General features: G+C 37.8%; 1 protein-coding gene across 1 annotated transcript in view; it reads left to right on the plus strand.

Annotated features, from left to right (window-relative positions):
- MTA3 (metastasis associated 1 family member 3) overlaps positions 1–22,847 on the plus strand; it is a 144,589-nt gene that overhangs the window by 96,953 nt on the left and 24,789 nt on the right. The window contains exons 15-17 of the mRNA XM_068398164.1: positions 3,439–3,525; positions 8,814–8,960; positions 21,361–21,392. Coding sequence (XP_068254265.1) covers positions 3,439–3,525; positions 8,814–8,960; positions 21,361–21,392 — 266 coding nt within the window. The remainder of the gene's footprint in view (positions 1–3,438; positions 3,526–8,813; positions 8,961–21,360; positions 21,393–22,847) is intronic.

Genomic DNA, 22,847 nt, shown 5'->3' on the forward strand with positions numbered 1-22,847 from the left:
TGGTTTACAGGATGTGTAGGTAGGAAGGGATCTCTGGAGGTCTCTAATCCCACTCCTGCACAAAGCTCAAGTGCTCAGAGTCTTTTGTCCAGATGAGATTTGTTTATCTCCAGGATGGAGACTCCATGGCTTTTCTGAGTTCTTGTTCCAGTGTTTGATCAACCTCACAGTAAATAATCTTTTCCTTACATCTAACAAGACTTTCCCATCTCTCAGCTTGTGTCTGTTGCCACAGACAGCAATAGTATGTTGTCCTATCCCTACATACCTCTGAGAAGGGTCTGGCTTGGTCTTCTCTATGCTCTGCCACTAGGTAGCTACAGGTGGCAATCAGGTCTCCCCTTGGCCTTCTCATCTCAAGGCTGACCAGACTGAGTTCCCTCAGACTCTCTGTGTACATCCTGTACTCCAGCCACAAACCAGACTCTCCAATAGCTGGACTTTCTCTAGTATGTCTGTATCTCATTTGTAGTGGGGATCTCAGAACTTGACACAGGGTCTGGATGTGGTTTCACAAGGGCCGAGTAGAGGGGAAGCGTTACCTCCCTCACCATGCTGGCTGCACTCGGGCTAGTAAGGCCCAGTATGCGGTTGTCCTTCTTGTTGCAAGGACACACTACTGAATAATGTGAATACGTTAAACGTGTTTTCCTTTTACAAGGTCTTTGTTGGCTCCCTTGATGCTTCCATATATAACTGTACGCCTCTATTAATAGTTCAACCCTTTTGCCAGTCTGCAGACCTACTTACTGAAGAATGTTATCACATTTGCCATGTTTTTGTCCTTTTGAACCAAGACCAGTTTAAGCATTAGTTAAACAGCAGTAGTGCACATGCTCAGCAGTTTCTTGTTTGAATGAATTTCAGCTGGTCCTCCTAACTAGTTTTTATTTATTAACCAGTTTGTTTTGAAACATTTCCTATGGACACTTTGATGTGACACAGTTCTCAGACTTTCCTCATAAAAGGGTTTTGGAAGTGAGCCTGTTTAAGTTCTTCTACAGTGAACATGGCTGCAGAAAATTCATTCAGCTTTTCTGCCATGCCTTGATCTGTCTTCTGTATTTTCCTCACACTTTGATCATCTCCTATTGCTACAGGCACTAGCAAAGTTTCTGCTTTTGATATGTTTGAAAAAATATACTATCAAATGTAATACTCCAATTTTTTTAATACATTTTTATTTCTTATAGCTTCCACTATTTCACTGATCTTACTAATATTTTTAGCATTCATGTGGAAGCCCATATTTGATTTTAGGACCTTTTTTTTAATTTTGTTTTTGACAATTTCCTACCTAAATTTTATTCTATGGTTTTACACTTGTCAGCGATGCACATCTAACTTTGTGTTCTTCTGTATGTAGTGCATAAAGATAATAAGCTGTATTATATTTTTCATGGGATTACCATATTGTGGATTAATGTTTGCTGCTGTTAAACATTTTTAACTGTTTTAATAGATTGGTGTGCTTTGGAATACCCACTCTGTATCTTTGGTGAACATGCTTTGCCTCAAGCATGGAAATTTTGCTCTCTTTGCAGTCTGTGTTCTCAGTCAGCATATTAATATCTCACCATAATTCAATGTCTTTTTTTACAGTGAAGACATGTAGATGGAAAATTTTCTTGCTAATTACTTCTTAGGGGATGCTTTGCCGTTCCCAACGTAACTATAAAATACTCACTGTATAGTCTGTGCTTATTTTACTAAGGGAGACAGTGGAGACTCATCATTTTACTCTGTCACTTAAAATATTCCAAGTGTTGTGGAATATTAAAAATATTCCAGGCACTAGGTTCAATGCGTTTTTTTCACTGAGAACAGTATGTTTTGTAATTAAGGTAATATAAAAAAGTACCTTGTGTACTCAGTGTTACGGCTCTGAACCTTTGGGCTTCCTAGTTACCAGCTACCATTTATGCTTACGTGTAAGAATTTCAAGTAGTTTCCTTAATGTATTGAACTAAGTTGTGCATTGTCTGCTGCATTAAAAACTGCGAACATACTGAAATACTTACTTTAGTCATTGCTGTGGTTTCATGACCTACAAGTTTTTTGCACATAGCTAGATAGAATACATAAAGAAATTGTAAATTTTGTTTTTTTTTCTCAAATGTAAATTGTTCTATATAGTGTCTTATCCTCTTCATGTGCCTATGTACTCCGTATCTTGTGCTGGAATGAAACAAACAGGACTATTTTGGTAAAACACAAGGGGCAGCCAAAGTGGAATTACAGTTACTATAACCTATTTATAACACCTAGCTCTTGTAAAGCTTGTTAGAAAATGCAGATCTGCATATGCACATGTGAAACCTATATGAAGAAAGGGGTACATGTATGTATGTATGTATATGTGGAAAGTAATTCCACGTGAGGGAATTCTAAATCTACACAATCGACATCTGAATGCAATTTTGTACAAAACAGAATACCTGTGTTCTAGGGGTACCGGAAGCCCTATATGGGGATTACTTATGTGCTTCTGGAAGACAGATAACCTAATCATTCTGAGTAGTTTAGAAAAAAGATAGTATAGTTCCAGTAGTTTTGATACTATTTAATGAAACCTAGTGTCTTGTGAATTTTTGCCTTAGATTGATTGACTCTGCTGTCTTAAGCATGAACCTCTTCATAGTAACACTTCTGTGTTGAGGGCATTCAGACAGATGCTCTGCTTCTGTATTCACAGTGTCTTTTGAGTTGTGAGTTTATAGTCTTAGCATCAAATTAAGGTAGTTACTGACCTGCTTATTTTCATTTACTTTGCAGGAAGTTCCTATCTTTGAGACCTTTGAGCTCTGTCATACGTGGTTACAATTGACTACATTGTTCAAAAGTTTACAGTAAAGGGTTTTTTTTCAGGGGTTGGGGTTTTTTTAAGCTTCGTCTTGCCATGACAGCCCACGTGTTCTGTTTTACTTATTAAGAATGATACAAATCACCATACCATGCGAGTAATACATGACCAAAATCAGTAGTCCCAACTTTAAATCCTTCTTACCTCTGTATTACTCCATTTAGGGCCAGACAAGCTTGTAGAAAACAATGCAGAATTCCATGTAAATTCTTTTTAATAACCAGAGTTGCTTTTATTTTAGTATTCATATTTTCATCTGTGTTTCATTTGCCTAGCTGAGTGTCTCCAAAAAAGACTTTGTAGGCAAAAAATGCAATCAGATTTGTGTTAGAACTTACAATAACTTAAAAAAAAAAATCATAACATCACTTGCATGAATGAGGACATGGCCTGCCTTTAAATATCTATCATTATGAGCATTGATGAAAGAAAGAAGAACATGTGCTAAAAAGAAAAAAGAAAAAAGAAAAAAGAAATTTGTTGTAAAAATGTAAGTCAGAAAATGGTTGGTGCATCCTAATTATATTTGTAATGGTAGAATATTTAAACTGAGTTTCATTCTTTAAAATTCTCAGATGCAGATCGACATTGTGAAGTTGCTGGAAATCCTCTGAAGATCAAAAGCACCAGAAAACCACTGTCCTGTATCATTGGGTATTTAGGTGGGTATTTGCCTCCAGAGGATAAAATGAATGAACTGAACATTCAGTATTTACTGATACTTAAACATTCTGTATGTATAGAATGAGAGATTGATGCTTCTAGTAAAAAGAAAACTATAAAGTTAATAAATTAATAAAAATTCTAGTCTGCTATCAGTTGCAAAACTGGATGATTGAACTTGCAGGATGTAGGCAGAAGGTCTTCTGATACTAGTTTTAAATGGCAGAGTGAAACCTGATGTAATTTAGAATGTGAAAAATACTGTGGTAGTCTAAATAAATAAGCACTCAAGGAGCAGCTGAGGTACTCAGTATCCCAGTGCTACTCTACTGTGTCCCTTGAATCCACTTGTAATGCTCCCATGTACTTGAAAGGAGCAGACTGGAGCCACAACGAGACACTCATCTCTTAATTTGATGACATAATTTTAAAAGATACAATGAAATCTGTACTGAGATCATAGCTAGGAGGTGAAGGTACTCGCATAAGATAATAGGGGGAGGAGAAATTCTGGTAATTGTGATTCCTTATTTAAAAAAAAAAAGTAGTCCTCTTTGCAAGGAACCACCACTGACTATTAAATATTTACGTAATCGTTTGAGAGATGGGATACCCCAGATGCTTTACATTAATCCTCAAATGAATATAGAAATCAATCCATTGATCAGAGCAGCAGTGAATAATTGTGCAGTCTGTTAATCCCATTCTACAGAAGTAAAGCTGAGGACAGAACTCAGTCTAAATGTTTTTCTCAAAATTTCAATGAATGAGGTTTTTTTGTACTGGAACACAGTCTCTTGACTTACTGAAATAGAAATCAGCTATTAAAGTGGTTGTAACTGTTCTCCTAGAACACTGAATTTAACAAAACCCAAACTTCAGAAAACTGAAGAATTCAGAAGAATTAATGCCCACTCTCACTGAATTTTGATTCCTCCTACCCTGGAGTTTAAGAAAAAAAAACAGTGACAATTTCCTACAGGCACCCTAGCTGTGTGCATTACATTTGTTGTCATTCGAGTGAATGAGGAAAGGACAGCTTTGACTTGGAGCTGTGGTTGTGAGCGGGGCAATCTGGCAGGAGATGGATGGTTCATCTGGCTGAACCTGTTTGGGTAGTCAAAAGAGGAAATGGCCACGTGTGTAATCTTAGAAGATAACTGCATGTTTTTAGTGCCACGTTGTTTAGTTGGTGAGGGGTTGTCTTGGTACCTCTGGGAGCATAAGTCTGTAGGTTTAGTGGGAGTACATGGATGAACAGTGTCAGACAGCATTATGTGTACTTAGGTGAAGGGTTTGTAGAAGATTAACAGTGCTAAAATATACCAGGTATCTGTAGAGTCTGCTTAGCATTTAACTGTATGGGAAGTGAAGGTATCTCAGTACAGGGGAAGGTAAATAATATGTTATGAAGCGTACCCAGTGTAATTATGGACACGCATCTGAATTAGGTGTATGAGGATGGCTAGAAAATGGCTTTTGGGTTGCCATTTAGCTTGGTGGGGTTTTTTTTAATCTAGTTTATGATGGTTTTTTGTTTGGGACGTTTGTTTGCATGTTCCAGTGAATAAGTAATGCTTGCATTATTTTTCTCATCAAATTTAGCATTAACTATCATGTCATAGTTTATACAGGAGGTATTTATTTTATTTCTAAGATTCCTTCCATGCCATTCCCATAGACATTTATTGGCATACAGTTAACTGTGTCTCTCAGGGCACGACTGTTTCCAGCCCTACTGGTAAGGCAGAGAGGATTTCAGTGCCCTGCACATCCTGGGTCATTGCTTCACTTTATCCCTGTTCTGCTTCTTGGTTGCCAGTTCCTCAGGTGAGGCAGGTTAAGCATTAAAAGTAGGCCCTGTCCTCTAGAGAGCTGGGGCTAATCCCCTCTAATCTCTTCAGTCATCACTGTGCTTACTAAACAAACCCCCTAAGGGGAACCCCTGGCTAATTAAATGTCCTATATTACCTCCTAGTTATGAGGAAACCAGGCTAACGTTTCCAGCTGGGATGCATGTTGAGGGGATGAGATGAGAAAGAGGTGCAGCTGCTTAAGCACCTGTGGAATCCAGGATGCTTATTTAAGTGACTCAGTAGGAGACTTGGACTTTTCTTTGTTTGCTTTGAATTTATTTTTTTTTTTACCGTAGTGACATTAGTGGAAATAGAAGTTTTTAAAGTTGTTTTTGCTAATTACTTATTTGAAGCTGCAACCTGGTCCTATAATAAAGGTTCCTAATAGGTTGTTCAAGTATTGATTCTTATTCCTGTTTTATTTGTATTTCAGAAATGAACATATAGTCTGAATCTGGCCAACTGTTTATTTGTTGTGTGGCTAAAAGGGATAATTTGGATTTTTTGGACGTTACAGTTAGTTTTCTGAGTTAGCAGAAGGTGCAGGTGGCTAGGAGATTTTCAGTGAAGTACTAGGCAATAGAATAAGGATAATAGCAGGAAATAAAAGATACCTAATTATTATTGTTCTATAATACAATAATATGATGGGATAAGATAATTCAGACAAAACCCCTGAAATGCCTCATTACCTCTCTCAGGGGTGATGAAGCATCTAGTTAGAATGTGCTCATCTAAAGCATGCGAATACTTGAAGCAAGTCTAGATGTAGGGAATGTGTGAGTGTACTGTGTAAAGACTCCACAGGAAGGACTCAGTCCATTGGAAGGTGGTCCTGGCTGTTTGATTAAGTTTCCTTTCTAGAACTTAAAAGGAGAGTTTGGTCTTGCTCCCTTTCTCTACTGCAGAAAAAGGACAGCTTTTTTTGTAAAATAATGGAGGATTAGTGACTTCCAGACTGAAGAAAAGTCAAAGGAAGGAAATGTTTCCTTCTTCAACTGTTTGCTCATCCTGAAAATATAAAATCATATCTCCTATGCACTGTAGACAGAGCAGTTTACCAGTTCTCGTATGTTGATCCAGCTGCTGGGATTATTGTGGATGCTGCTGCAGCTCTTTGGCAAATCACATAATATTTTAGTGGTGGTAGCCCTCAAAATTAATCATTTCCTTCAGAAAATTGGAAAAGATTGCCAAATGAACGTTTTAGAATCCAGATTCCAATAATCTTCAGCAAAGAGTGCAAACCTTTCTGTTCAGTTGAAAGTTTTGCTGTAGCAGTCAGTAGTGTTCATAACATTAAGCATGCCTCTGTTCCCATTTTAGTAAAAACACAGAATAGATGCTTGTCCTCTACAGCATGAAAAACGGGCCATGCTGTGAAATCTCCTGGGAGCTTGGTGTTCCTAAACTCTTTTAAATGAAAAGCAGATGAGTACTGCAGTGCGTGGCAGTAAACAGCTTTCATCTAAGTAACTGGGGAGAAGATCGGTGACATCAAACTGGCCTTCATACACACACACCTGAATCTACAGGACTGCCCTGAAGCAATTACCTGTGCTCTGTGCTATTCTAATACCTACTGGTGCATTACCCTTCTCTGCTCTTCCTAATCTGACCCTCTTGAAGCATCTTGGATGAGGGTGTTCATGCTTTAAGAGTATGGTTGCAAGCTCTGACCAAACCAGTGGTTAACAATTAAGCAAAGTCTTTTCAAACATGAGAACTGTAGGCGCTGTCTCCTCCTGGCATGCTGTTCCCAGTACAGCCTGCCCAAGTCCCTGTGGCCAGCCTACTTCTTTCCACCCATTTTGATACTGATGAAACTGGTTGGCATGTTGCCTTTCTATTTCTGCCTTTTGAAGGTTGTAGGGACTGTTACGGCAGCGCTCCCCCAGCCTTCCCTGCAGCCACGGCCGGTGGCCAGCTGGGGTGGGTGGACTGGGTACCTGCATGTGAAGACTTGCTGTGGGAGCGAGAGAGGGAGGTCGGGCAGGCGGGCGCTCGGATATCACATTTCGTTGGCATTTGTGACAGAGGAAAAATCCGCTATCGCAGTGGACTTTGACTTTGTGCAATGGTTTATGTTTCTCCTGCGTGATAGCGGTGAATGGCAGAGGCTGGAGGGCCTCCTCCTTGGATACCTGGCCTCACTTCAGATTTTGCATGTTCCCAACTTTTACACTTTATTTTATTTAAAAAAAAAAAAAAAAGCAGAAAGGAGCACTTTCACTTCAGGGGGTGCAAAATTAATTTTTTTCATCTTTTCTTACTCCCCTTGGACAGTTGACTCTCCTGACCCATCTCCCAGCCCCTCTGCCCTCACGTTCTCAGCCCACAGGTCTCTTCTGCTCCGTGAGGCAATCAGGTGGCTGGCTGTAATGGGGCTGCAAGCACCTCGCAACCTGCGCCGTGCGGCAGCTGGTGCCCTGTGGCTGTGTCGGAGGGCTGGGGACCTGCCCTCGGGCGGTCTGGCTTCCCTCGCAAATTTGGGTCTGTCCGAGGACATAAACGGTGGTGGCATTTTGAACCCAAATGTGTGATGGGAATAAGTTAATTGCTTCAGCAAATTCCTGGTGAAGGCCAAGCAGACTCTACAGAGGCTTCCTTTTGCCACTTTTATCTGGCAGATAACTGAGACATTTCCATCCCACTGTATCAGCTTTTGGCAAACACAGCAGCTGCCACCCTGAAGTGTGCTGGCCAGATGTGTTTCACTGCCTCTTACCCACCTTCCTCCTTCTCGAAAATAATCCTACTCTGTGAACCGTGTTAGATACTCTGGGATGTTTGAGACTCCTGGCAGTGACTCTGTATGGGAGTCTGGCAGTACCTGGGGAACCCAGCGCAGTCTTTTTGTGCAGATTTTTGTGTTCCTACTGCAGTTTTGAGGTAGTTTTAGCTTCAGAACCCTGCTGTGGCTGGCTCCCTGACTTCTTGCACCTGGTGACTTGTGTTTGGGAAGATCCCTTGCAACTTGTTATTGTGACAGAAAATATTGAATAGCTTGAGGTATTGAGGTGATTTCACTATAGTAAAATGCTTTTATTTGCTTGCTTAAAAAGCTGTAGGTGTGTAGCTCCAGTGCAAACCTCAAAATGGTAGGAAAATGCAAACACAGACCTGTTTCAGATTGATTTATATTATCTCTTTAATCTCTGAAATCCTTGCACATCTACACCATAGTATTGAATTTAGGTAATCTAAAGTAAAATAGATTTTTCTTATTTGGAAGAATTGTAGGTATGAAGACTCACGTTTGAATTGTTATTCAAGGTCTAGTAAGCAAACTCGTGCTGAAGAAACTTCCTGTCTTTTCACTAAAAATTTAAATGTAAATTTAATGTTGAATAGACTCTTATTTATTTATTTTGAAAATCAAGTATGTACAATCTCTCTCTCTCTATCTCTTTCTCTTTTGTCTCAAACAGAGATTCATCCTGCAGTGAAACCCAATGTAATCAGGTCAACATCAAGCCTTCAAAGTCCAAGTGCAAAACGACTGCTTGCACCCTCCAATCACTCTTCACTAAGTATTTTGGGAAAAAGAAACTACAGCCATCATAATGGTCTTGACGGTATGTGAAGGAATATGAAAGAAATATTTTTTAAGTTTCTGAACTGCAAAAGTTTCTGTGGACCTGAAATAACAACGTTTCATGACCTTTCTGTAGGGAATACAGTATTAAGAAATGACATTAAATGAGGGGGTACAGACCAAGAGAAATGCAAGATAGGAATAGCATATTTATAGCATTGATTCTTAATGCAATGAATGGTGGTGCTTATTAATTGAACATGGGTATATTAATGCCATCTGTTAAATTATTTTTACCATTTTTCTTAATAATCCTTCATCTCTGTATAAAACGACAAGAAAGGGATAAAACAAATTTGGTGAAGGGAGGGATGCAACTAATGCTGTATTTTGATTTATTGCATTGCATTTTTATTTGAAGAAATATTTTGCAGGCATATGCAAGACCTTTTGAATTACTCTGTGCTAAATTACTTGATATATAGCTGAATTGTTAAATACTGGACCTGCTGGTTTACAACCAATCTCTTTGCTAGTATGTGAATTCTAAACACAGCTTAATCTGGATTTTCAACAGTGTGATTGGTAATAGAAGATAGCTTTTGGTGTCTTGCGTCCCAAGACCATGTTACAGAGTCAGTTAAAATAAGAATGAATTAGTCCTGGCAGTAAGGACCGGTGGAAGGCAGGAGCTCTTTAAAAAGAGACTGTCCCTGCATTTATACCACTTGCAGAGGAGGAAGGAAAAGGGGTGTCACAGAGGTACAGGAGAGGCTTTTCCTGTACACTGTGCAGCGCCAGAGGTGATCTTTAAGCCTGGGGTATCCAGCCGCTTCATTACAGGATGGTGCAAATGGTAATCAGATATAAAGCTGCAAAATAAAATGATGGAAATTTGTGAGTAAGGCTAAGTTTTCTTAAATAATCTTTATTTTCTGTTCTGAAAAGTGACTCTGTATTACTGATCTTTTAATTGTTACAAAAACCAAAGATTTTCAATTGGAACTATGAGCAGTTTTACCTCATATACAAATAACAGGAGAATCCAGCAGGGTATCATTTGTTTGCACTGAAAAGAGATGGATGTGTTTCCTGAACTGTCTTTTTGTGAGATGTAATTTCTGTAAGCTGTTAGTTTATTTGTTCTGTAATTGAATAAGGTTGTTGAGATTAGAAATCTGAAAGAAGTTAGGCTCTGAAATAGTGTTCAGGACATAATCTGCACAAAAGAGGTGACTGTCTGTTTTCGTGCTTCACAGAACAGGTCGAGGTAGAAGTAAGAGGGACTCTCTTTTTAGACAAGCTAACAGAAACAAGATTCCAAATACAGGAAGAAAGACTTGATCCATTATCCATCATCATCCCATAATGATCATGCTTTTCTGTCATTGCCAACGCTATTTGTATCTTGAAGTGAAAATATCTACTGTACATTTAATAGTATCTAGATAAAAATCATTACATACTTTGACAAAAAGTGGATATTTAGTATACATGGAAGAGAGGATCACTTTGCTCAGTGTGCAAGCAGCCATTACACAGTAGGCAAGTAACAGTCATGTCAACACAAGCTATTCAGTGGACCAAGATGGCAACCATGGGACTTGGAAGAAAAGATGATGCCATTAATTGGCTTAGCCATAAATGCTGCATTTCCACCGCGATCTTTGAATGTGAAGTTCTGCGGGGATGGTCTGGTAGTTACTGCATGGGATTGTGAATGAAGGCTGCTTTCCCCCCGCCCCGACCCCCAATGCTGGCCATTAGACTGGACTTTCTGTATGAGCTTTGAGTGATGAATGACTTTCACGTGGAAATAAAGATGATGTTACATTTCTACTGCAGAGGAGCCTGTAGCAATAAGTTCAAGGTAAATATCATAATGATGTCCCTGTAAGGAGGCATGCTTGGAAGTCTGTAAAATTGTTCTTCCACTTACTACAGATGTTCTCTTCAAAGTAAACAATTTGTAAAACCAGTCATTAGCTCCACTGATTAGTTTGTATCAAACAGCTGACTGTGTTAAGGCAATTTGCACAAAATAACATCTAATTTGAAAAACTACTATTGAGAACTGTAAGTTATTGCTTTAGGAGATAATTATTTCTGCTTATCTATTTTCTGTGAAAACATAACTTACTGGAAAGCATATATCCTAAATAACTTTTTTGTTAGTGTAAAAATGTCTATTTCAGTATTTAAAAATGGCTATTTCAGTTCTTATCCTAGCCCCTCTCCTTAGTTAAAAGCCTGCAAAGTGTAAATAAAATGAAAGGAAGACCAAACTCTCTAAAACAATCAAACCAGTAGTAATGATTCTCAACAGCACAGGTCCTCTGTTTCTTTTGACTTAAAAACAATTACCTTTAATATTTGCCATGTAACCCCTTCTCTGGTTATGGGTAAATATCAAATATGTTTTTGGGGCTGTATGTATCCAGCTTCTCTTCAGTACACAGCAAAAACTCAGTGACCAGATTGACTTGGGAAATGGTGGTTTCTGTGTAATTGCACTGACCACGGCATGCTATCTGTGCAATGAAAGGTTTTGCCAACCTCTGGAGTTTTTGTGTTACCATAAATATACTAAAAAGCTTTTTTGGTTTCAAAATACTATTGATCGTTGCTGAATTTATTGCGTTGTATCAATTAACAGTATCCAGAAAGCCTGCTATGGAGATGATATATTCTGTCTTTCAGTGCATGCTTTGATGAAATGAGCAAACAAAAATGAGCACAATGGGCTTATATTAAGTCTTATCTCTTGCTATTTTCATAATCTTAATGTTATTGACATAAAAATGTCTGCATGTTCAGGTTTGCTTTTTTCCAACAGTATTAGAAAGTTGTTGTAAAGAAGCCATACAAATATGTTTACTTAAGATATACAATAATTTACAGCATTCAAGTAAATGTCACTGAGGCTTGTATAAATATGTATTTAGATTGGCATATTTAAAGTCAGTCTTACTGCCTAGGTGAGTTGAGTGCCATATTTTGACAGAAATTGTTATTAACAAAATTATTATTGGCTCAGAAATAAAGCAATGTGGTATGGAAATGGCACTTCTTTATACCTTTATGAGGCAGTTGGGGGAGATGATGGGAGACATCATTAGTATTTGGTTTAATGCTTTTAAGAGTAATAAATAAGAACATGATTAGCATTTCTTAGGGAGGTCTTACGTTGGCTTGAGTCTTGATTTTGGCCAATGCAGCACAAGTTCCCCCTTCATTTTTCCACAGATACACCTCCAGCAAGGGTCTGGTCCAACTGATAGGGATGAGGGAGTCTGTCATTTCTGACTACTATTGCTCGGTCTTTATTGAGAATGATGAGGAAGCACATTTATATCTTCATAAATCACAGAATCAACCAGGTTGGAAGAGACCTCAGGGATCATCGAGTCCAACCGTTGCCCTGACACCACCCTGTCAACTAGACCATGGCACTAAGTGCCATGTCCAGTCTTTTCTTAAACACATCCAGAGATGGTGACTCCACCACGTCCCTGGGCAGCCCATTCCAATGTCTAATAACCCTTTCTGTAAAGAAATTCTTCCTAATGTCCAACCTGAACCTCCCCTGGCGAAGCTTGAGGCTATGTCCTCTTGTCCTATCGCTAGTTGCCTGGGAGAAGAGGCCAACTCCCACTTCACTACAACCTCCCTTCAGGTAGTTGTAGACTGCAATAAGGTCACCTCTGAGCCTCCTCTTCTCCAGGCTAAACAACCCCAGCTCCCTCAGCCGTTCCTCATAGGTCAGACCCTCCAGACCCTTCACCAGCTTGGTCGCCCTCCTCTGGACTCGCTCCAACACCTCAACATCTTTCTTGAAGTGCGGGGCCCAGAACTGGACTCAGTATTCAAGGTGCGGCCTCACCAGTGCTGAGTACAGAGGGACGATCACTTCCTTAGACCGGCTGGCTACACTATTCCTAATAGAGGCCAGGATGCCATTGGCCTTCTTGGCCACCTGGGCACACTGCTGGCTCACGTTTAGCTGGCTGTCGATCAGCACCCCCAGGTCTCTTTCCACTGGGCCGCTTTCTAACCACTCTTCCCCCAGCCTGTAGCACTGCATGGGGTTGTTGTGGCCAAAGTGTAAGACAAACACTTGTTCTTGTTGAACCTCATGCCGTTGGTCTCGGCCCATCTATCTAACCTGTCCAGGTGGTGTCTAATTGGTGGGGTTTGTGCTCTGATACCTTTCTATTAAGTGATATGAGTGTCAGTCAGTAATGTCTGAGAGATATACTTGTAGTTGTATGCATGAACCCATGTATAAGGCATAGACCTAAATAAAATTCTACAATTAAGCATTGTGTATTGTAACTAGAGAGAAGGTCTTGTGGTTGTTTGTGTCCTTCCCTGTAGGAGAAAGACTTTTTCTGGATGGTCTTAGAAAAGTGTTTTTCCTTTTATTTTCAAACAACAGCAAATCTCGCGTTCTGTAGGATGGAATGAAAAATGCCAGAAAACTTTTTTCCATTCTGGAAAAAAATCATAGTACTTTGGGGAGTTTTCATGTAATATGCATGCTGGTGCTTTTAACTGTTCTGAGATGCAGAATTTCCATTGCTGCTGAAAAGGAAGTCAACACAAGATATTTAAATGGTTCTCAGCAGTGAAGACAGTCTCTTTCAAATGGGAAAACTCTGCCTTCAGAAAATCACGGCATTGCAGAATGTTATGTGTATCTGGTTTTATGACTGGAGTTGATGATGGGAAGATTTAGGTGTGGCTGTTAAGTGCTTTGTAGGTATTTTGAATCTGATCTTTAAATTACAGTGTCTGAAAACATTGCGAGCAATTACTTTCACCCACAAGCTGCTTAACTGGTAGTAACAGTATATCCAAGTAGTCAAGTTACACATCAGGCTATTGTTTTGGCAGGTTGAGTGATGATAATTTTCCATATAATATTTGGAAAGATGAGGTAAAGGTATTTTACATAAGGTATTTTACTTTAATCAACAGCCCCGGTCCTACTTTTCTCTTCCCCTTCCCAGACCTTTAATGCTGTATTTCAGGCTGAGATGTCCTGATGCCTTCAAGAGGATTCTTTCAACAGCCAAATTTCTGTTCCTCATTATACTGAAGTATGCAGCTGTATCTAAGAATGAGACAGCATTTTTTGGGTCAGTTTTCCTAGGAACCTGCACATCTCTGGCAGAGCAAGATGAGAAAGTGACATGAGCAATTGGCAAAGGGAGAAAGACCTCAAAAAATGCACCTTCTCTCTTAGATGTTCTTTTGGTCAATCCTCTCTCTCCTTATGACTCATAGTATTGGTTGTTGAGGAGATAAGCAGGGAAGAAAGGCTTATATTTCACTCCTGTTTTTCCATGCGGAATTTGAGACTTTCCTTTGACAAACACATGAAAATATAAGCTGCCTAACTGACAAGCAGGGAACCTGGAGCCTTTCCTGCCCCAAATTTTCTTGAAACAGAGAAAACAGTTCTAATATGTGCTTCTTTATAATTAACTTCACATAACCCTATGTGAAGGTATATTAGAAGGAAGGAGTTTTCACTGTAGGATGGAATTTCTCAGCGGAGGAAGCTGTGTTTTTTTCTCAAAGGTATCTGATGGTTGTTATACTATTTTTTGGCAGAGATGGAGGTGTTCTACTGTGGTGGCAGGCTAGCAGCATGGAATGCATACCAAAAACCGTCTGGCGATCCATTACTTTAGAAAATAAAACCTTGAATTTTCTCTTACATATTAATAAACTATAAATCTACCTAAATTGTTATAAACCTCATTTTGCAAACCAGTGATTTCCAACTGAAAGAGAAGAAATGAGATGTCATAAACAAGCTACTGTGTGAATCCACTTTTGCCATTTCTTCTGTGCTGAAACACAAAGTGAGATTAATGTTGAATTGTGTATACCCACTTTTCCCAAAAGTGAGAAACAAAAGTTATATATTGTTCCATGGCCATATTGTTCCAGTTTTTCCTCTGAAATTTACTTTGGGCATGTGCATTCTAGCTTTGGTCCTTGGTGTAGCCAGCAAATGTTTTGAAATATTTGGCTACAGATCTCTTACTGAAATGTGTGCGCTGATATTGATGGAAATGTGAGCATGGAAAGTGGAAAAATTGATGTTGTATTACTGCCGTTTACTGGAGAAGCAGAGGACTAGGAAAATGGTGTTTATGACTCTTGGTTATTTCCCGATGTATATTACTCAGAGCATTTCTTTATATCATGACATGATATTTCTTTATAACATGGTATGAAATGGTTTATGGTAAGAGCCTTGTCACGCATAGTTCTATACAGAGTCATTAAAGCCATCTCTGACTCTAAAGAGATTTACCTAACAACCTTTTTACCTTTGATTTTTGCAACTTGCACAAGAGTAGCCAATTTCTGTCTATTTTCACTGTCCAATTGGAAGCGATCATTTTAAATATTTAGTAGAAAACTAAAACACTCTAAAGCTTGCATTTCTGTGTCAGTATATTCACTTGTTTTTGCAGAGGTACAAATGATGATACTGGAGATGATGAACTGAACTAGTGACAACTTCCAGATCCCAAATTACGTAGCTGGAAAATGATACAGGCCTTAATTACCCCAGGGTGTTACTGCTGACATTGTCAATCATATGTAGAAATAAGCTACTACATCTCATGTTTGCATGTCTCAAACCATTTTTTTTTTCTATTTAAATTTTTGAATTGTAAAACATTGTTTTCCTTCAGTTCATTTACAACGAGTTGATGATTTCCACCCTCCCCACTTTGGTCTTCAGTTCTCCAACCCCAGTGATGCAAATGACATTGTGAACTAACATGAAAAATAATCAGCAAGGAGAAAAATATTTAAATCTGTGTTGTTTTTGTCCAAAAAAAAATAGAAGAGAAATATCTTTTTTTCACAGAATTTCTTAAGGTTGAGAAAATTATTATCTTGCAATGATAAATGTGCAGTCATCATTTGCCTACATTGAATTCACATTACAATTATCTCCCAAGTATTTGAAGTTCTTTAATTACAAATAAGAGTCTTCCATTCTGTGTCCGAAGACTTCTCAAATTGCAGAGTATTTTTTCAGTGGGTAAAGGTAAGCAGTGTGACTTTTCTATGATGAATTTGGTTACAGGAGGACTTGGGAGGAGCAAAACCATTCCTGCAAAACCATGCTTCCTTGAATTTCCTCTGAGAAGGAACTGTTCCTAAGCATTAGCATAGCATATCACTGTGTTGTGGATTTTTTAAATATAGACAGTGATCGCTTTTGTTTTGCAAAAGTCAAAATACAATATCCATTCAACTGTAGTTCTCAGGCCTATTATATCTTCTGAAATGTGAGTTATTTCCAAGGGTGGAAGTATACTAGAAATTGAATAGGGGATTTTTGCTTTTATTTCCTTTCCTTTAAAATGTATCTTTGGACTTACAAGGCTGCTTTGCCTACATTTGGTTCAGAAGAACCACAAGATTAGAATCACAATCGTGCTTTGATGCACCACTTTGAGTGAGCCAGACATGACTTACATTTTGCTGTAGTAAGGAAATGAATACTTATGAAAAGATTATAGCGTTGTATCTCTGTGTTCACCAGTGTAACACGTACCTCTGATAACTCTTAATAACAGCAGGGGTTAGAAAGAGCTAGCTATGTGGGATCGCAGGTGGAGGAAAGGGCACTTCATGGTGAACTGCCCAATTTTTGCTGCTGAATCAGTGTTTCTTTTTTATATACAGGTAACATGTAGGCATGAAATTGCCACTGGCTTTTCTAATAGGCAGAATAAATCATCTCTTAAATAGTGAACAATAAGAAAACACTATAATCAAGTTAACATTCGAAACACAATGCAGATAACCAGAACCTAATTCCTGGAATCACTACTTTTGCCTAGTATTATTTTAAAGAATTAAAGTTGCAGAAAGATAACCCTGTCTGTTGGATAACAGGATTAGGAGTGTATTACTTCATGAATTACGTGTTCTGGATGCGAGATCTGGAGCTCACACTTAAAGTGCGTCTGTGTATGATTACTGTCAAGTAGGTTGGTTAATTTGTAAGCTGTGATTACAGAGCAATAGTTCTTAACAATTTTATTACATAATGCAATATGGAAGGCACCTTCAGAAAGTGCTTAGGCAGTGTAACTGGAACGTTCTTGTGTCTGGGGAAAATGCCTTGTGAGCATTTTGTACGTTTTTTGTGCTTTTTTGCTTTTGTTGTCTGTATATTGTTTCTCTGGTGTTTCAAATTTCAATCTTGGGAGACTAAGGGTCTTCCTCAAATAAAGTCAAACTCATTCTTAGTATGATTACAAGATATATATTTTTCTAATAATACTTTTGAAGTAACACTTAAAGTCACTTGTTCCACGGCCACAAACCGGTTGGAATAAAACAATTATTTTGGTTATGAAAATATTCATAACTCGAGAAGAAATAGTGAAACAGTCTTCCTTTCTCAGCCTGTCTCATAAGGTGGACCGTCCTGGGTGAAAAGGTTCTTTATAGTCTCATGCACCACGATAAGCTGTGAGTGTTACTAGGACTAAACACCTCTGCTGTTGCATGTCTGCCTTTATTTTCCATGTCTAAATGACGTTATCTTGAAGAGTATTTATTCTGGAAGGTTTAGAAAAGGGCACCTTTCACCCACTAGTATTGCTGATGATCCTGTTAATGTGTGTTAATGAGAAAGATGAATATCAGATAATTAAGTTTCCTATCAGCAGAACTAAAGAATAGCACATATAAACGTAGCACATGAATAGCTGGAAAAGGACTGGAGTGTTGTTAAGGTTGTGGTTTCTGTCCTGGCTTGAAGAACCCTTAAGGGGAAAAAAAACCCAAAAGTGTGTTGCTGGGGAATAATGTATAAACTTGAAATAGTTCTGTAGCTGGCACTATCCGTTAGCAGTGGGCTTTTTCTGATTTAGCCTTAAACGGTTTTACAGTGGGAAATTTTATAGTCACCTAGTGCCTGTAAACAGGGGGAGACACTTTCTAATGTGAGGAAATTTCTTTTTACAACTTACTCATTTCTATTTGAGTTCAAATAAATATGTTGTGGAAAGAGCATACGAGCATCTTGGGCAGTTTCTGCCATTGGTGCGTCAATTTGTCCACAATAATAAAACTTCAAAACATCTTGTCAGTACTGAAGTTACATTTGCTGTAATTTACTCGCATCAGATCACGAAAACCCCTTGTTAGTGATGTTGTCTGACCATTTCTGTTTAAAGTGGAGTAATCCACTTCACTAGCACTTCATTGGCCATAAGGGGAGAATCATTCTGTATCCTGGAGTTCCCTTTCTACTGAAGAAGTGCAAGTATGGATTATTGCCTTGCACAAAATCATTTGCTATAAGCATGCATTTATAAACCAAGTGTCCACTGGTGCCAGTTTCACTGAAATTCAAGCCTGATTATTTAAATTCCCTAAGGCGTTCTAAAACTTGGCAGATAAAACTGAAAATCCAAAGTTTTATTTTCTGTTCTGTTGAACACCAAGACATTTGTGGTTTTTAAATAAGCTCTGTTGCCCTCAGGCTGCATTGGAGGTTGCATGGGTGTGCAGACCTTTTGTAAAACACGCCTTTTTGAATGCTGCATGACTGCCTTTTTAATGGGAAGCAAAGGCTTTCTTCCTTAGCTGCCTTAATTAAAAGCAAAGTTTTCGACAGAATTGGCTGGTGTGTGTTCATGCATGAACATTGGTCAGAATCCTGCCAAATCAGGGTGTAATTATTTTCTGGAAGAAATCAGTGTCTCCTCAATTCTAAAATCTGAATATTTGGGTGCCAGAGTATGTAAGAGTTTAAATTGTGTAACGACAGCGCCTTAATTGGTAGTCTCTGCTGAATCCTAGAATCTTTTGACTATGTCTACTTATTAAACAGTTCTTTCCCTAGCTTTTTATTTATGGATGTACTCAGGTCTTTCTAAAAGATGTTTGGCAACTTAGATGATATTTCAGTATCTACAGCAATAAAAGCTAAAAAAAAGATATGCAAAAAATGGAGAATGTTTTTATTGTACGATATAACACAGGGATATTACCCTTCAAATACAACAGATCTTTCTTCTTTTCTTGATTTTATTAATAAGTTATCAATATGGTAATATCCTGGATATGGCATTGCATTAAGAGCGTCTGTAAAGTATTCTTCAAAAATATGCTGTTTAACAGCCTCCAGGTACATTTGTCTGTTCCTCAGTTCCCTTTAGGGAGATACTCTCTCTTTCACTCAGTTGTCTGTGGAACTGAGAGCGTGATTGAGTATTTTGGGACAATCATGGCTAAGCATAGTTTTTATAGGTTTGGCATATAAAGCTGTGCCCAAAGCATACCTCTGAGTAAGAGTGGAAGGTTTTATTACTGTAGTATCTGAGTATTAAAAGTATGGATTTTTGTTTGTTTGCTTTGATCTTTTTGGGGGTGACTGGAAGTGCTGTGTAATGTATCTTCTCTATATTTCAAGAGACGAAGCCCCATCCTTTTTGTTTAACCTGATTATTCTGCTTAAGTTGAGGTTTCCTCATGAAATGCAGTTGTGCTCTTAGAGATAGGCTGTTTTTTTTCTGGGTAGCTGGGCTTATAAATGGAATGAGTCCTTGTCTCAAGAGTTATTCAGGTGGTTATACCTCCATGAATGCAGTCTCTGGGTTTTGTCAGGAACATTCAGGTCCTGAAATGTTATTTCACTGGGATGTCAAAAAAATAAACAAACTTGTAATAACAAAAATAACTTTACTGTGAAGATAAAAATTGAACAGATTATAGAATTCTTCACTCTACTGTGATCTTCTCTTACTTTATAAGAGTGCCAAATATATTCACGTATCAGGAATAGTCTGTCACAGTATTTAATTTTTATTCTACCAGTTTAAAACTTGCCTGGAGGACTGGTGACCTAAATCTATTTTTATATATCATAATTTTTGCGTGAAAAAAAGATAAGGAAAGGGGGCTGGGAGAGTTGCTCACAACTAAAATATTGGTGGCTTTAGGTAGGTTTTCACATTACAGAACACATCAATGGGAAGTTATTGATACGTGTATTGATATATATATTTTTTTTTAAATTAGATTTGATTAAGGATGAAGACTTGTACAAATGTAAATGTAAACTAGATACAGGAATTACTGCTGAATACCAGATCGAGGTTTCTAAATAGTTTTGAGATGTTTAAAATGGCTTGTCTTTGTTTCTATCAGTGATTGAACTATACCTTCAGACTAGTTAAGATGACTCACCAAAATGAAAGAGAAACAACAGTTTGAGAGTGTAATCACCATTTTTTCAGAAAGAGATGTGCAGCTCTTCTTTCTCGTGTCTTTTTAATCTATAATACTACTTTTAATAATAACAAAAACCTTGGGGAAATCTTTGTGTAAGTGATGCCAGTTGGGACACCCATAAGAATCGCAATTTGGAACCTAGGTAAGAACATTGTAATTATTGTATGTTTATGTCACTTGCAGAATTGACTCTGCTGATTCAATTCATGCAGAATTGTGTACATTTTACCCAGAACTGCATGTAGTGTTGCTAAATGTCTCTTCCTTAAGAACTCTGTGTACTACAGCCGATATGATGTCTTACCCAAATTTTTGAGCAAGTCTGTGAAAATGCTAGTAGCATCATATTGCATCCTATAGATCAGCAACGAATTTTCTTGCCCTTTTTTTTAAAATGGTCAGGAGGATGTTTAGTTACCGAAGTTATACATCTTCGAAAGAGAACACAGCTGTAATATGACAACTGTAGCATTTTAAATCCAAAGAGGGTGAGATTTCTGTCTGGGGCGGGGCTGGGGCGAAGCAAACATAGTTTAATTTAAACAGTGGGGAGAAATCTGTTAGCTATTGGCCTCGTCATGATTCCTTGGCAATTTGATATAAATATAACTGAGTTCAGTTGACTGACTCCTGATTTATCATATAGGAGAGAATAATTAAGATTTCTGGATGTTACACTTCTCAATATACTTTGTCAGTTTCAAACTGAGGATCCATCTCAAAATTCTCAGAAAAAGGATTGTCTAGTTTTATAAAGCTTTTACAAATGGGAATAGTAACTGAATTATGCTGATACTATTTGTATTTTTTTCTGAAGAGCTAATCCTCTGTGTTAAATGATGCCATAAGTTAAAAGCAAAATGAAAAAACCCACTTCTTCAAACATGAATTATGAATTAGTTCCATTTTTATATTTTCTTGCAGAAGAGGATAATTAAGCAAAGAGAATGAGTGCAGTTAACAGCATACTATAGTGTGCTGTATGTTTTCAGGACCAGTGATGATTCTTATGCTTGTTTCATGAGAAATCTTTCCAATCTCTGCATTTCTGATCAGTAGCATCTTAGCCTTCAGGGTGAGCATCAGAAAATAGGGCTTTTATGGATAAAGACAATACTCTAATACACTGTGGTTCTTTTGTTTTCCAGAATCATCCAGCCATACGACGAGAACAATAATGGTAAGTATAGAGGAGATTATAGGTATCAATCTATCTGTAGATGTGATTTTTCCTTTGAAAACGAAGTGGGTATAGTAGTGTCTTAAGCCGTTGGCATGCTTTTTTATAAAGTCCAGTATCACTGCAGAGATAAAACGAGTCTGTCTGCCGCCACATTTCATGGGAAACCTTGGAAAAGATGTGAGGCTGAATAGCTTAAGAAGTAGCAGTGCTGTCAGTTTGAATAGGTGAAAATCAAATTACAATTTTGTGTGTTATGTTTAATTGATTTTTTTATTATGTCAAATTAATGTTGGTAAAATCTTTTGCATTTTATGTGTATCACATTTGTCAGAGCACATTTAAACTTCAAGGCATACACTGAGTAATTTCTTGCATCACTTTCCTGTGAGGCCGGTTACCTTGAGTTTGATATTTTGGGTTCCAGAAAAAGAGAAATGTTTAAATGGACCGATACATCTTCAAAAATTAGATTAAAAAGCTTTATGCATAACTTAATGGATTTAGTGTCTGTCTTGGGTTTTTATAGGGTGAGAAATTTTATCAGTATCTTTCTGTTTCAAAGTCCTATTAAAAGTTAGATAAGGACTTAAAAAAAAGTCACATAAAGAAAACCTGTCTCTGACTGGGAATGATTCATGCCTATCCTGTAGGTATGTGGGGGGAGAGCTATCCACTTTTGGAAAAAGACCAATTTTTGAGGCAAGTTTTGAAATTCTAGAATAAAACCCAACAAAACATAATGTGAGCTTGTTTGGTGTTATTCCTACAGTTTTCAGGGTGTCCCTTCAAGTTTATTACCTCTTCTTTTTTTTCAGAAGAAAAAAGCAGCGTTTGTGGGACTTGTAAATTCCCACACAGATACTTGATTCAACAGGGGCCAAAGGGTAAATATAGTTCATTGCCTTTACCATCAATAGTCATTAATAATCCAGTGCAAATGGATAATAAATAGGTGAGGACTACCAATCAGAAAATTTCGAAATAGTAGAGATATGTCTAGAAAAAGTGATGTTTCTGTTTTCTACAGGATGTGATGTAATCCTTGTTTGTTGTGAATTTGATTTGAATTGACCCATTTCAAAGTAAGATGCTTAGGTATTCAAGTGTATTCCTCTGCTATAAAATTTTGGAAGGGATTGAAAAATTTTTCAATGTTTTTTAAATTCTGCATTGGTATCAGGAAAAGAGCTAGAGGTTAATGCTGAAGCTGGTGAAAACTTCACTCTTCATTCTGTTTATTTTTTTCCTATTGATTTTACTCTGAAGATAACACATTTGGTCAGTCTCTTTTTGTATCTTTTGTATCTTTAATGTATCAAACCAGCTCTAAAAACTGACACAAAGAAATGGGGGTTTTGCCTATTATGTGTCCTCATACCAAAACATGGCCAAATTTTAAAGAAATAAGAGAATTTTTAAATAACTTCTGTTCTCAAGGTTCCTCTATTGTGA

Source organism: Nyctibius grandis, chromosome 1, assembly GCF_013368605.1.
Source record: "Nyctibius grandis isolate bNycGra1 chromosome 1, bNycGra1.pri, whole genome shotgun sequence".
Classification (NCBI taxonomy): Eukaryota; Metazoa; Chordata; class Aves; order Nyctibiiformes; family Nyctibiidae; genus Nyctibius; species Nyctibius grandis.